General features: G+C 48.8%; 1 protein-coding gene across 1 annotated transcript; it reads right to left on the reverse strand.

Moving 5' to 3' along the window:
• Window positions 1–851: 851 nt before the first annotated feature.
• On the reverse strand, window positions 852–11,657 carry CACFD1 (calcium channel flower domain containing 1). Its single transcript, XM_044440171.1, has 5 exons — window positions 11,416–11,657; window positions 7,518–7,590; window positions 6,161–6,286; window positions 4,899–5,006; window positions 852–4,172 (listed from the first exon to the last, which is right to left on the reverse strand). Exons 1-5 carry the CDS (start codon window positions 11,537–11,539, stop codon window positions 4,076–4,078), a joined length of 528 nt encoding a protein of 175 aa, XP_044296106.1. The 5' UTR covers window positions 11,540–11,657; the 3' UTR covers window positions 852–4,075.
• Window positions 11,658–15,563: the final 3,906 nt, after the last annotated feature.

Raw genomic sequence — 15,563 nt, forward strand, 5'->3', positions numbered from 1 at the left:
GAAATTGCTCTCCTAAGGCAGAGTTACTGACAATAATATAGGCTTTAGTTGCATTTTTTTGGATCTATCCACCCCTGGGACATGCCCGCCTCACCCTCCAAAGAGCTTTCCCAAAATTGAAGTTGGCTCTCAGGTTGAAAGTGACTTAACACCCCTGAAATGACTGGAGACAGGAGTTGTGTGATGGTGGAGGAAATATTTTTTTTAATTTTTCAGGGTGAGAGGAACTGCGGAAATACATACTTTGGGAGGAGAAATGTTCAAACTGTGGGGAAATAAGCTTCCTAGATGCAGAATTCTTGTTGAAGTTAGTGCACTTCAGCAGATCTGAGAGAAAAATAGATGTTTGGGGGAAAAGGAATCGAGAAGGGCAAGTGGTTTCGAGGATCTGAAAGAAATTAATTTGCAGGGCAGTGGAGTGGGAACTATCAGGACGACCGGGGGCTTAGTTTCGTCATGTCGGAGGTGGGAGGGGAGCCCCCCCCATCTCTCTGTCTAGCCCGGTGCTCTGCTTCCATCTGATTTCCTTAGAAATTCTCCTTTTCACTTTGAAACATTTATCCTCTCCATTGCACACGCTTCCAAGGAATTCTCTGCCAACAGGGCAGCTGGAAACTCAGCTGGGGTGATTTTAAAAAATGTTCGTCAAATTGCAGGTGTCAAATCCTGCACACACACTGTGGGAAAGCTGAAGATGACGTAGATCCGTGAAGATCTGTGCAGTTCCGAGGGGGCAGGTCTTTTCATCCGCAGCCCCATTACATGTGCACCTCTCTTCTATTTGCACATCACACGCACGCACACGCTCTCCAAAGGAAAGTCCTAAAACAGTTTTGGAAACCACAAACTTATTACCAGAGGTAGAACGGTCTTTTTATTCACAGCATACACAAAAGAGGAGCCGTTTGGGCATTTCCACATGAAATAAGAACTGGCTGTCCACAGTTCAACCGTCTCCCGTGGCAGAAGCACCGTCAAACCGGAGACTCCTAAGGCATGGTGTGAAAGCTCTTCTTCCCAAGCACTAACAGCACATTAGGAGCCCAAGTTTAAAGCCGCAAGCCCTGATCTAACCCAGGCCAAGACCATGCGCGGTTCTGTCACACTGCCCCAAAAGAGCATTCCATATTCCTTCAACAAACAAGTGTTTGGAAATTCTACCCCCGTACGACACCATCTGCCATTTCACTTGAGTCTCTACCAGCAAACAGAAGAATCAATCCATTCAGCTCTTTTTAAAGAGAAGAAAATAGCACATCGGTCCAGGCGAGATCAAATCCGGTTGCTACGTGTAACTGGGAACAGATGAGTCGGCCCATCTCCATTTCCTTCCATTGCTCAGTTTTCTGGTCTTAAGGACTTAAGTTTGACCTTAATGCTGAGAATGGTTTCTTCAGTTTTGTTTTAAGCTTGCATGTAACCTTACAGGCATTTCCGCATGACTTTCTGTATGTCATTTGCCTTACATTTTTGCAAGTCGTTCTCCTGCTTTCTCTCGCTCTGCATAGGCATATACAGGTACCCGAGAGAAAGGAGAAGCAGGGGCTTGTGCTCATCAGCCACACTGCCCACAGTGCTGCACCGGGCCTCCTTGGGAAAGTCAGGGCAGTGGTGACTCAAGGGATGGTGGGCCCCAGAACAAGGCTCCCTCCGGGGGCCCACCCCCTCGCTGCTTCCACCGCAGCCCTGAACACGCTCTGTTGGGAGTATTCCCTTCCCTCTAGCCCCAGTTCAGACACCGAGCAGAGGACCAGCGAACAGGCAGATGCAGCGGGCAGGAAGAGCAGGGCCTCGGGCTCGGGATTAGTGCTGGGTCCATGCCTGGGTATGGGTCTCCCAAGTGCCAGCCCCTGGCATCAGCCCCGAGGGGGCAGCAGCAGCCCCGTGTCTGACTTCTCCGCCCATAGTCTGAAAGGGTGTGGAAGGACAGGCTCCTGTTTCCGGGCATCCTTTCCTGCCTCCCGGCCTTTCAGAACAGGAAGAACTTCCTTGCAAATGGAAGACCAAAAGTCCCGTTCCTTCAGTGACCAAGCAATGGAACCAGATACGCCCACCACACACAAAAACGTGGATGCAACACATTCCCCCCTTTCCTAGCACAGAATTCAGAATTTCCAAGGCAGGCAGGACCCTTCTGGGGAAAACTGGTTGCCCTTGAGATACGATTGTCTTACCTGAAAGACACTATCAAAAGAGGGGAGACCAACACTAAGCCCCTCGTGATTCTGCAGCGAAATGTCAGGGACGAGGGTGAGTTACTTCCAGAAATATCCCTTGCTCTGAAAGGGAGAGCCCTAATCCTACCCTTTGCCCTTTCAACAGAGGATGTGAGTGTTGCACATCCAAAGAGAACAGATTCCCCACTGCAGCAGTCTTAAATATAAAATCCAGGGAAAATAGAAATACATTATTACACCCCTCAAAGCAAATCCACAAGCAGGGGGAAGTCACAACGAATTAAATATAAACCCACAGTATAAATAGGGAGAATAAGATACCAGAGTTTACTCAAAGGCTGTTAACCATGAACAACCCGGAGTCCACAACCCAACCACCATGCTTTTCCTCCTAGGTTTTCATGGTTAACAACCATTCTGGGGTTCATACAGAATCACAACCCACAGATCCAACAATCACTCGTGTGCATGGTTGTCATTCCATGCAAACCAAGACAGCTGCTCACTGAAATGCCTGGACAGAGGAGGCTTAGGTTGTAAGTTCCTGGGGAAAGGAAGTTTTCCACCAGGTATAAAAATCAACAACAAAAATACAGCTAACCTAACAACAGAAAATATGCCTAGCAAGTGCCATTAAGGCAGAGCTGAGAAGACTTCAGTTTTAACCAGATGCTTGAAAGCCACCAACTGGAGCAAAGACACCCTTGCGATCAAAGGACTCTGAGCTGAGGAATTCATGATGAATCACAGATCTGTCAGATATTCCCAGTCCTTCCACATACAGAAAGCCATCCTGGTTACCCCAGCCTTTCTTCATTTCAACAGAATAATTGGCTTCTGCCATTATTATTCCTTTGGAAGTCTTTCTTGATCTACATTACGGAAGCCGTGTTTTTGTGCTATATGGGAGCAAAGGAGCTTCACGCTTGCAGCTGCAGAATTTGTGAGGTGGGGGAGCCAGGGTGTGCGAAAACCAAGAATCATTTTGTAATACTTCTTGGCTTCTTTGGTGGCCCGTGCAAAGTGAAAATAGCAGTTTTGCTGGCTTAAGGACATACTCCAGCCCTTTCTCCCCTTCCAGAGTGAGCCTCAAAGATTCCTACAAAAAGTCCTTTCTTTCCTGCTCTTTCCTGGTCCTTTTTCTCCTTCATGGCCGCTCTTGCTAAAGAAATCTAGAAGAAGGCAGAGCCACACAGAAAAAGCCGAGATCTTCAAGCTCTTTTTCCTCTTTAAGAAAAACGCATTTCCAAAATCAGCACACGAGTTGTAAAAAACTTCTAATATTCAGAAAGAATGCCATTAAAAAACTATCTCTGAGAAAGGGGCACTGCAATTTGCAGGAAGGACAGACAGACACAAATCCTTCGGAGTGGTGGGAGTGTGGGGAGAAAGACACCGATAGCTCCAAATCCTCGGCAAAGTTCACAGCACTAAGAGTTCTTCAAACATTCACTCGATGACTCTAGAAGACGAAATGGGTTTGGTGCCTTTTTCTCCAGTTTTCAAAACAGTTCCACCCCCACATCCCACGCCCTGGATAGAAGTCAGTAGTTAGAATACAGCATCCAGTGACCTTTTCGTACCAAGCCCAAAAAAACTGCACCAGAGGTTTGCAGTCTGACCTGAGAACGGAGCGAGGGCTGCTTTAAAACCCAGGCACTGAAAAGCTGCAGCATGAAAGATTCACAGTGTTGAATTAATTTAGTTTAAAAAATCAAAAAGTTGTTGCAGGGAGATGCTTCCTTTCAGTGCTCCTGTAACTTCTTTCAGTTTTGAAAGGAATTTTAAAGGAGTTTTGAAGGAGTCGGAACCATTTGAACCAGTTTGCTTTCTTTGACATCAAGGAGGAGGAGCACCTGGCTCTAAAATGAGTAGCTTTGACTCCGAGGGAGAGGGCGTCACACAGCCTGGGCTTCCATCATCCCCACTGTCCCGTCTTCACTGGTTTGCTTCCGCTGCAGCTGCTGCATCCTTGCGTAAGTGATGGCGTCCCCCCTGCAAAGGCAACAACAGCTTTGAGATGCAGCCTTGAGATGCAGTGACACAAGCCACGGAGTCCAATTAAGGCGTGGGAACGCATCTGCTCCACTTTGAAGCTATGGTGCTTCCTTGCAAATGAAGCATGACTCTAGTCCTCATGTTCTGAATAAAAGGCTGATTGAAACGGAAATGTTGGAAGCTGCCAAGTCAGAATCTGGGACCACTTTGGTACTAATCTGCACTTTCATACCTGGACAAATGTGCTAACCCACATTAGTTAATTGGTGCAATAGCACACATTAGCACAAGTGGAACAAAATTCTTGCACTTATACGAGAGCCAGTGTAGTGTGGCAGTCAGAGTGTTGGACTGCTACTTGGAAGAACCAATTTCTAGTCCTTACTTGACCATGAATCCCACTCCGTGACTTTGGGCCAGTCACAGACTCTTGGCCTAGCCTACCTCACAGGGCTGTTATGAAGATAAAATGGAGAGGAGTGGGTCGATTCGGTAAACTGCCTTTGGTTCCTTGCAGGAGAAGAAACTGGGATATAAATGTAATAAAATACAATACAGTGAAATAAATAAAAATCTGGCTCTGTTAGGGAGCAGATGGCAGAATGAAAGATGGCTGACAGTGCAAGAAACAGAATGGATTTAACAAAATCCATATATCCCTGTTTGCGAGCATAATCACACTCGGGGCAAAGATGCTTAGCTGGAAGTAGTGGTCTGTCTTACTTTTTGCCCAGTGCTGAGAGTCCGTAGAGCACCCCCGTCGCAAAGGCGATGGCATTGCCAAGCAAGGTTGTCAGCGTCAGGCTCAGAATAACGGGGAACACAGCCATTCTGGGGAAAGGAGAGGAGAGCGAGAAGGGGGTCATCCCTAGGAGACTGCACAATGCCAAGGCAGGGAGGACCCAAAGATGACAAGGTGGGCGTGTCGTGAGCGGAGCCGGCTGGAGCCGGGGGCCAGACTAGATGGCCCGGGAGGCCACGTCTGACTCACCCTGTTTCTACGGACCATGCCCAGACAGAGTCTGCCGCTGAATTTTGCATCCTGAGAACACGGTGTTCCCCGGCTGTTCCCAAAATGCATGCGGAGTGGAACGGGGGGAGGCAGCCCACCCCTTTTTGTGCGGTCCCTGGAATTCATGGCTTGTCTGCAGTCGTTACCCTGTGCCTTCAACTCATCTCTTGCCGATGGCGACCCCAGGAAGAAGTGCCTCCCAAAATACCTGTCCTTGAGCAGACGGCGGCAGTGATGCTCAAGCGAAATCCAGCCAGGAGGCAGCAACACAAACCACTTCCTACATTCACTCACCTCCCCATTCCTTCTGCTCTCCATCGGATGCCCACCAGCGCCCAAATTTGAAGGGTTGTAGGCAGTGACACCAGATGACACCCTTGGCATACTTTTTTTTCCTCCCCCCCATTTTTTATTTTAAGAGAAAAAAACCCAACCATAAATACAATACATCATAAGAATAATTTAACATAACAAAAACACAATCATAAAAAGTAAATGATAAAGTGCCCCCACCACCCCAGAGACCAATGCTACCACCATTCACATACTATAACAATTAATAATATATAATGTACTTCAATTATTTCCATATCCCCTCCAGAAGTTCATATAATCTTGACTGGGTTTACAGCCTTTGCCTTCTATCAGTACCGCTTTTACAAAATCTTCCCAGATTTCATTATATTTATTTGCTTTCATCAACCCTCTTTTAATTTTTATTTCTGTCGTCAGTTTATCATTAATTACCATGTTCCATATTTCATTATACCATTCATGCCTTTGCAAAACCCAGTTCTGTTTCCAGCGGCACCCTTGGCATACTGATGAATACATCCTTAAAAGCATTCATCACCACTGTGTTGGTAAACTGGCTTGCGCTGTGGCCATTTCCTTTCTGGCCTGGAGCCATCCCGCAGCAAGAGGGCTCACAAAAACCTCCAGCTTTTCAGCTGCGCCTCCAAGGCACCCTTACCCGCAGTAGAAGGCTGCCTTCTGCCATGGACGGAGCTTGTCTGCCCTCGCCGATATGACGTTCGCAAACTCGACGAACTGGCAGCAAAACGGGGCCTCGCACAGAATGAGGACGAAGGCGTTCAACCTTTCGGGAAAGAGACACCTGGCTCAGAGACACCCGAGAGGACCCATCCCGCCTGCAGCAGGGGACCGCAATGACGGTATTGCTCATTTCAACACCACCCAATAGCTGAAGTGGTTCATGAAGAGACACCACATCGCCATGCAAAATAAGAAGCAGCGCCATGACGTGCAAATGGTGCCGCAACCTACAATCACATGTGGAGAAACCCCACGTGGGCGACCCTGCCGTGCGCAGCGGTAATCTGCCGCCCTTTTAAGACACCATTCTATCTGTGGTGGCCGGATGTTAGCCATGTGCAAAAGCAGGAAATAACAAAGTGGAATATTGTATTAAGAAAAACACAAACCACAGCAAATGGGGCTGGAAAACATGAGGGCAACTAATGGCACTGGCAGAGTGTTGCTGCCGCCCAGCCTCCACCAATATCCAGGCCGCTGTGCTCTGCACTGCGGAAGTTTCCAAGCAGTCTTCAAGGGCAGCCCTGCAGACAGCGTGTCACAGTAGTCAAGCCAGATGTAACCACAGCATGAATTACTGAAACAATATCCTGCTCTCCTGACAGAGCCACAGTTGGCACACCAGCTCCCAGTGCCACTTTTCCTGCAAGAGAGCGTGCAGGGCATGGTGTAGGTATGTTGGAGAAACCTGCAGGAGAATGAAGTGTGTTCGGATGAGTTTCCAGAGCGTGTGGATCCCCTGGATTTGCAGGCCATATTTCATCAGTCATGGTGGTGCAGGCGGCTTGCATGCATGCACATTGACAAATGTACTTTCAGTGATGCCAATGCACATTAGCACAAGTGGAACAACTTTCTGCTAAGAAATATCCAATATCCAACCCCATCAAGGAGCAGGCACTGGAAAAAAAGAAACCTAAAGATCTCCAAAACAGACCAGATTTAACAAAATCTGCACCTCCCTAGCCCGGGAGCGGTACGGAGCGCCTCAATCCTGCTTTTGTGAGTACGCACACAGAGGCCTTGTCCGGCTAGCTCCGAAGTTGGCTTGCTGCTCATCCTTACTCCTGAGCAAGACACGTCCAGGCTGGCTGCTCGGGACGTTATCTGACGTTATCGGAAATCACTGCTGGGAACACTGGGCCTGCTTGTTTCAGACTTGGCCGGGTTACTTCTGAGCAGGTTTGTAAGCTGTCGCACTCCCAGTGGGGCCCTTCCCTCGGTTCTAGGATCCGGCCCTCCGGCCACCCGCAAGGGAACGGAGTTGCACTTACATCATCCAGACGCCTGCCGCTATGTTGAGGGGGTGGATGGTCACGCACATCCAGAGGCCCGAGAAGGCACAGGCTGCAAGGGGTTAGAGAGGGAGATGTGAAAACGCTGCACGCGGCGTGGCGCCTCTGTTTGCCAGCACCGAGACAAAGATCGCCCTGCACTCAGCCGTCCAGGATGCCAGCCAGCCTCCCTGGCCGAGCCACATGCAAAGGGTCTCAAGGTCCCGCTCACAGGCAGCGGCCGTGGCCTTGCAGCTTGGCCCACCTCACAGGGATGCTGTGAGGATAAAGAGCAGAGGACGACAACCATGCAAGCTATCTTGGGCTTTTGTGTAAGTGTCAGGCAAACCTCTTTGGGGAATTTGTCTCTGAAGATGGGGGCCACTACCGAGAAAACCTTCTTTCTTGCAGCAACTACCTGACTTCCTTGGGAAGGGGACCCCTGAAAATTAACCGAAGGATTTCTCCATTTTCAGGCTGCTTGGAAAGTCAGAAGAGCAGGACCAGCTGAAAGAGTTGGCAACTGAGAGACAGTATAGTGCAACTGTTAGTGCTGGACTGGGTCTCAGGAAATCTGGGATCAGGCCCCTGCTTGGCCATGAATTTCACTGGGTGGTTTTGGGCCAGTCATCATGAACACTCGGCCTAACCTACCTCTCAGGGGTGTTGTGAGGATAAGAAGAGGATTAGGTAAGCCCCATTGGGTTCCACGAAGGAAAAAAGGCGGGCTATAAATATAAAAAGTGAAAATATGAGTGCATCCCTCAATCCACACAAAGTCCAGAAACGGCTCACAGAGCCGGCCTCGGCTCCATAATGAGGGAAGGAGCTTGCCCGACGGCTTTGCCCTGGGCGGTCCTGCGAGCGCCGCTTCATCCGGAGCTCATTAAACTTGCAACAAGGTCTTCCGCATCGGATACGACATCACTGCCTTTAGCACTCGTCAGCAGGTAACTTAATCCCAGCATTACAGAGGTGGCTCGGGGATCCGCTCACGAGACAGACTGACCTCTCCGCTGAGCTGACAATAAATGCCAGCGCAAAGGCACCCATGGGGGTGGGGAGGAGCCACTGAAAAAGGAAGCTCTGGATTTGGAAAAAGTTCGGGATCCTTCCAGCACACTGTTCCGCTCTCTTAAAGGCTTCCAATCCAAACAACTATTCCTAATTATTCCCATTGGTCCTGCTGAAAGGACATATTTGCCAAAAAAAAAAAAAAAAAAAGGACAACAGACAGAGAGAAGCAAGGGGGTGAGTGAGAGGCAATGTCTGGGCACAGGTCCCCATGATAACAAGCCTGTCTAGGTCCACATGTGCAACCGCCTGCCTCACGGTTGAAGCAAAGGGCAAAGTGAGGCCAGGCGACCCACCGGCAAGGTAGGCCTCCATGGCAGTGCACCCAACACCCATTTCATCAGAGTGTACAGAGGGAGACGAGAGGGTGAAACTACAAGCACTACAGGGAAGCCTGCTTCGTTTTTTTTCCTCTGCCCTCCCCATCGCCTTTTTCTTGTGTGCTGCATTATTTTGGATCATATGCCTTCAGGCAAGGCCATCTTACTGACTGCATACGAACTCCTCTGGGAGCCTTTACAGTTAAGGAACAGGATTCAGACAAGTCTCTCCAAGCATCATATAACCCTGGGAAATCACTTGCCCTCAGCATCTGCACCTGCTGCCCAGGCCTGAAAAAGGATGGGCAGCAACGCACTTAAGCCCAGTACTTGGTTCCTCCATGAGTCTGCCTGGAACTGTCCTGGCCACCAACAGCATCACCTTACAGCAGGGAGTACAGCGTGGGGAGACCACAAAAATAGCCTCCCAGTGACACTGTGTGGGCGTTGCATTGCAGGATCAGCATTCAAGAGACATGCAATGGCAGTGGCACCGTTGTGGCAGGCATCTGGGGCAGAGGCCCTGAGCCCTTCTGAGCAGGATAAGCGAGATGGCCCTTCCCTCCCAAATGCAGCAGGGCCAGCTCCCCACATTTTGGTGCAAGGACATAGAAGGGGCTCCCGTCCTGTAAGACCATTTGAAGAAAGCGACAGGGAGGAGGCATATAAACATTAGGTCCAGAGTCTAAAGTTACCTTCGTGCTCTAGTGGACTTGCTGCTTTGTGGCGCCACTGGGAAAGGAATTTAGGGCAAACGTCTGGGGCCCCTCCCAGATGCAGCAGGGCTGGTCTGGCACATTTCAAGGTGACCGAAGGATCATCAAGAGAAGCAAGCCCAGTAAGACCACCGTTAAGACCAGAGTCCAACAGCGGCAAGAGAAAGCCCAGCTCTAACATGAATTGCCGACATTCTGCATTCAGCTCTCTCCTTCGCTGAAGGGCCACCCCACACATTATTTTGATTCCTCATATTTCTATTCTGCGTTGTTTCCTGCACAGAAGCCAAAACAGTTTGCAGAATCTGCCTGCCTTCCACGTTTATCCTCACGGCAACCCTGTAAAGTAGGTTAGGTCGAGAGTCTGTGACTGGCCCAAAGACACCCAGGGAGCTTTGTGCCAAGTCGGGACCAGAACCCGGGTCTCCCGAGTCCCAGCAAAATCCAGTTGGCCTCACGGCAAAACCGGGTCTTTCAGGGTTTCCCACAGTGACAAGCCTCCACACCCTTTCCCCAGTCGTTGATTCCATGGTGGTTTGATGAGCTTCGGGCTGTTTGGCCTCCAACAGCCTTTCAGGCCGATTCCCTGCAGTTCCCCATATTGCAGAATGGAAGAAGGAGCTGAACTAACAGCAGGACGAAAGCGTTACCCAAAGAGTTGACACAAGAGGAACTCCTGTATCAAAGTCCACAACTGTTATCAGCTCCGCTGGAAAACGAGCAGGAAATCGCTTTCCGTCAGGGCCCAAGGCATTGAATGGCGATTGGCGCACATTGAGAGCTGCTTGTGGAAGGGCCCACATCTGAGTTGCAAGCAAGCTTCTCCATATTGTCCCAGACTTGGTCAGCTTTTGCAAAACATGCTTTTAAATATTAACATCGCCTCCAAAAAGAAACCCTAAATTGGAACATAAACACATCAAAGAATAAGCTATTTAAACCAAGCCTGCGACCAATGGTTGCTCTTTGGAGAACTTCCTCTCCTGTTTTCCGGAAGCTCCATTCCGCCTCCCCACTTTTCTTCAGTCCACACCAGGGTACCACTCTGTTTTAGGGATTCTTTTCTAAAGGGGTTTGTTGTAGTTTTTTGGTGTGTGTGGGTGTGTGGCGGGGGGGGTTGATAGTTCTGCAACCCCTGGGTTCCCCCAAGCCTCTGGTTCCCTCCTTCCATGTGGATGGTGTGTGTGTGGGGGGGGGGGGAGATCAGCACTCGAACAGGGGAAGTAGAAGAGATCAAGTATTTATTCAGAGCGGGCAAGTTCGCTGCACGTGAGTTTATAAGCAGTGATGCCCATTTGGGGAGCAGGATGCGAGCGCCGTGGAGCCTCGGGTGCAGGGGAGAAGCGTGTGGCCAGGTGACCCGCGTGCCTGCCCGATCGGTCTGTTGTTCGGGGTGGGCGGTTCTCGCAGTGCTCTATTTTCAGACCGGAAGGAGGCTGGGCAGCTTCTCCGAGGAAGAGAAGTTTCTCTTCTGGGCTTGCACCCGCTGAGGCGCTCTCCAGTTCCGTCTTTGCCACCCCCTTTTTTAGGGTGCAGATCATCAAAAGGCAGCTTAGCATCCTGTCTTTAACATTCTGCAAACCAGATGAACTGCCGCTTCTACTTTTTTGCAGGGGGGGCACCTTTGAAGGGGGGCTGGTCCTCGAACAGCCTTTTAAAGAGGGGACATCAGAGAAAAGCAAGTCCACCGGCAGGGACAACTTGGGCGCCGCGATCCGCCCCCCCCCCCCCCCGCTCCCGGTGGAAGGATCTGTTTGGAGAGGTTGCGGGGTGGGAGAACATACTCACAGATGCCCCCGATGACGCCTGCCAGCCTGCACAGCCATTTGTACCACCAGGTCATGCCGTCATCATCCGTGGAAGCTGGGGCAGCAGCTGCAGCTGGCTCTCCCGGCTCTTCCTGGGGAGTCATCCTGCCCCCGTGGAGATCAGGAGCCAAAATCCCAGCCGAAAACACGAGGCCCTTCCCCTTTTCCGTGCTTGCCACCTGACGCCCGCAGAACAGGGCACGATCCTAGTCCTCAAGGCATCTTCGGGCGCAGTCACGGCCCCGCCCCCACCTGTGCCTCGCCATGCAGTACAGGCTGACAATGGAGAGAGAGCCCCGCCCGCTCGGAGCCCCTGTTTCTTCCTCCACTGCTCCCATCGCGGGGCATTCTGGGTCCCCTCCCATGGAGGGAGTGTACCGCCTGACATCCATTGAGTTTTAAAATCTTGGAATCTTTATTTTGTTTTTACGCAAGCAGGTCCAGTGGTGTGTAAGCCGGTCTTTTGGCTTGGATGCTGTTATCCTTGTCATGAGGATGGATTGTTTAGAAATAGCATTTACGGTGCAATGCTATGGGCGTTTAGACAGGAAAAAGCCCTCCAACTCCAGGCATTGCGAGGACTTCACCCTAAGGAGGCAATCCAGTGCAGGATCCGTGCAGTGCCATGCCTTTAGGCCAACTTACATGTGATCAAAGAAAAATGTGCAAATTTTTGAGGTCCCCGGATTTCTTCATCAGGCAAGATGTGCCTAATAAAAGGATCTGATGATCTGAAAAGCTTGCACAATTGTGGGGTGGGGATGAACTTTGACTAATAAGCATAATTCTGCATGGAATTGTCTCCATGGGGTGTGGTCCAAGGCATTCTAGGCAGAATATGCTGGCTGGAAAATGCTGGGAGTTATGGAATCTTTTTCTGTCTAAATGTGTGTAGGGTTTAGATGTATAATAGGGTGTATTATGATGCTTTAGCAATTATGTATTTTAAATATGAGGTCTTATCCAGCCACCCTGAGTGCCAGTCCCTTGGCAGAAAGCTGGAACAGAAATCAAATAGATAATAATTATTATAATACCGTTAAGGCAAGGCAACCTTATAATACCATTATTTATACCATAGATAATGTTGTTGTTGTGAAGTCGTGTCCGACCCATTGTGACCCCATGGACAACATTCCTCCAGGCCTTCCTGTCCTCCACCATCCTCCGAAGTTCACTCAATCTCAGACCAACTGCTTCAGTGACTCCATCCAGCCACCTCCTCCTCTGCCGTCCCTTCTTCTTTTGCCATCTATTGTTCCCAGCATTAGACTCTTCTCCAGGGGGTCCTTCCTTCTCATTAGGTGGCCAAAGTATTTGAGTTTCATCTTCAGTATCTGGCCTTCTAAAGAGCAGTCAGGGTTGATCTCCTCTCGGACTGACTGGTTTGATCACCTTGTTGTCCAAGGGACTCGCAGGAGTCTCCTCCAGCACCACAATTCAAAGGCCTCAATTCTTCGGCGCTCAGCCTTCCTTATGGTCCAGCTTTCACAGCCATACATTGCAACTGGGAAAACCATAGCCTTGACTATATGCACTTTTGTTGGCAGGGTGATGTCTCTGCTCTTTATTATGCTGTCTAGGTTTGCCATAGCTTTCCTCCCCAGGAGCAAGCATCTTTTAATTTCTTGGCTGCAGTCCCCGTGTGCGGTGATCTTGGAGCCCAGGAAAATAAAATCTGTCACTCCCTCCATTTCTTCCCCATCTATTTGCCTGGAAGTGAGAGGACCAGATGCCATGATCTTAGTTTCAAGCCAACTTTTGCGCTCTCCTCCTTCACCTACATCAAGAGGCTCTTTAGTTCCTCTTCACTTTCTGCCATAAGAGTGGTATCATCTGCATATCTGAGGTTGTTGATATTTCTCCCAGCAATCTTAATTCCAACTGGTGATTCATCTAGCCCCACTTTTCTCATGATGTGCTCTGCATATAAGTTAAATAGGCAGGGCGACAGTATACAGCCTTGCCGAACTCCTTTCTCAATTTTGAACCAATCAGTGGTTCTGTGTTCAGTTCTCACTGTTGCTTCTTGACCCGCATATAGGTTTCTCAAGAGACAAATAAGGTGGTCTGATACTCCCATCTCTTTAAGAACTTGCCACAATTTGTTGTGATCCACACAATCAAAGGCTTTAGTGTAGTCAATGAAGCAGATGTTTTTCTGGAACTCCCTAGCTTTCTCCATGATCCAGCATATGTTGGCAATTTGATCTCTAATTCCTCTCCCTCTTCGAAATCTTGCCTGTACTTCTGGTATTTCTTGGTCCACGTACTGCTGGAGCCTAGCTTGTAGGATTTTGAGCATAACTTTGCTAGCATGTGAACTGAGTGCAGTGGTGCGGTAGTTTGAACATTCTTTGGCATTGCCCTTCTTTGGGATCGGAATGTAAACTGACCTTTTCCAATCCTGTGGCCACTGCTGAGTTTTCCAAATTTGCTGGCATATCAAGTGTAGCACTTTTACTGCATCGTCTTTTAAGATTTTGAATAGCTCAGCTGGAATGCTGTCACCTCCACTAGCTTTGTTGTTGCTCAGACTTCCTAAGGCCCATTTGACTTCACATTCCAGGATGTCTGGCTCGAGGTCAGTGACCACCCCATTGTGGTTATCAGGGATGTTAAGCTTCTTCTGTACAGTTCTTCTGTGTAATCTTGCCACCTCTTCTTAATCTCTTCTGCCTCTGTTAGGTCCCTGCCATTTTGGTCCTTTATCATGCCCATCTTTGCATGAAACATTCCCTTCATATCTCCAATTTTCTTGAAGAGATCTCTGGTCCTCCCTATTCTATTGTTTTCTTCTATTTCTTTGCACTGTTCATTTAAGAAGGCGTTCTTATCTCTTCTAGCTATTATCTGGAATTCTGCATTCAGTTGGATGTATCTTTCTCTTCCTTCCTTCCTTCCTTTTGCTTCACTTCTTTCCTCAGCTATTTGTAAAGCTTCCTCAGACAGCTATTTTGCTTTCTTGCATTTCTTTTTCTTTGGGATGGTTTTAGTTGCTACCTCTTGTACAATGTTGCGAACCTCCGTCCATAGTTCTTTAGGCACTCTGTCTATCAGATCTAATTCCTTAAATGTATTTGTCATCTCTACTGTATATTCATCAGGGATATGATTTAGGTCATACCTGAGTGGCCTAGTGCTTTTCTCTACTTTCTTCAATTTAAGCCTAAATTTTGCAACAAGAATCTCATGATCTGAGCCACAGTCAGCTCCTGGTCTAGTTTTTACTGACTGTATAAAGCTTCTCCATCTTTGGCTGCAGAGCACATAGTCAGTCTGACTTCTGTGTTGACCGTCTGGTGATGTCCATGTGTAGAGTCGTCTCTTGGGTTGTTGGAAAAGAGTGTTTGCTATGACCATCATATTCTCTTCACAAAATTCTACCAGCCTGTGCCCTGCTTCATTTTGTACTCCAAGGCCAAACTTGCTTGTTATTTCAGTTATCTTTTGGCTTCCTGCTTTAGCATTCCAATCCCCCATGAGGATAAGGACATCATTTTTGGGTGTTAATTCTAGAAGGTGTTGTAGGCCTTCATAGAACCAGTCAACTTCAGCCTCTTCAGCACCAGTGGTTGGGGCATAGATTGGACTACTGTGATGTTGAAAGGTTTGCCAGAACTGAGATCATTCTGTCATTTTGGAGATTGTATCCCAGTACTGCTTTTCCTACTCTTTTATTGACTATGAAGGCTACTCCATTTCTTCTGAGGGATTCTTGCCCGCAATAGTATACCCGATGGTCATCTGAATTAAATTCACCCATTCCCGTCCATTTTAGTTCACTGATTCCCAAGATGTCGATGTTCAGGCTTGTCATCTCGTTTGACCACATCCAGCTTGCCTTGATTCATGGATCTTACATTCCAGGTTCCTATGGAGTATAGATCTTTACAGCATCGGGCTCTCCTTTCACCACCAGATACATCTGAGACTGAGTGCCCCTTCGGCTTTGACCAGTCGCTTCATTCTTTCTGGCGCTACTAGTACTAGCCCTCCGCTCTTCCCCAGTAGCACATGGGACACCTTCCGACCTGAGGGGCTCAACTTCCGGCCTCGTATCTCTTTGTCTTTTGGTACTGTCCATGGGGTTTTCATGGCAAAGAGACTGGAGTGGGTGCCATTTCC

The sequence above is a fragment of the Varanus komodoensis genome, unplaced genomic scaffold (genome assembly GCF_004798865.1).
Source record: "Varanus komodoensis strain SLA01 unplaced genomic scaffold, ASM479886v1 scaffold36, whole genome shotgun sequence".
NCBI lineage: Eukaryota > Metazoa > Chordata > Lepidosauria > Squamata > Varanidae > Varanus > Varanus komodoensis.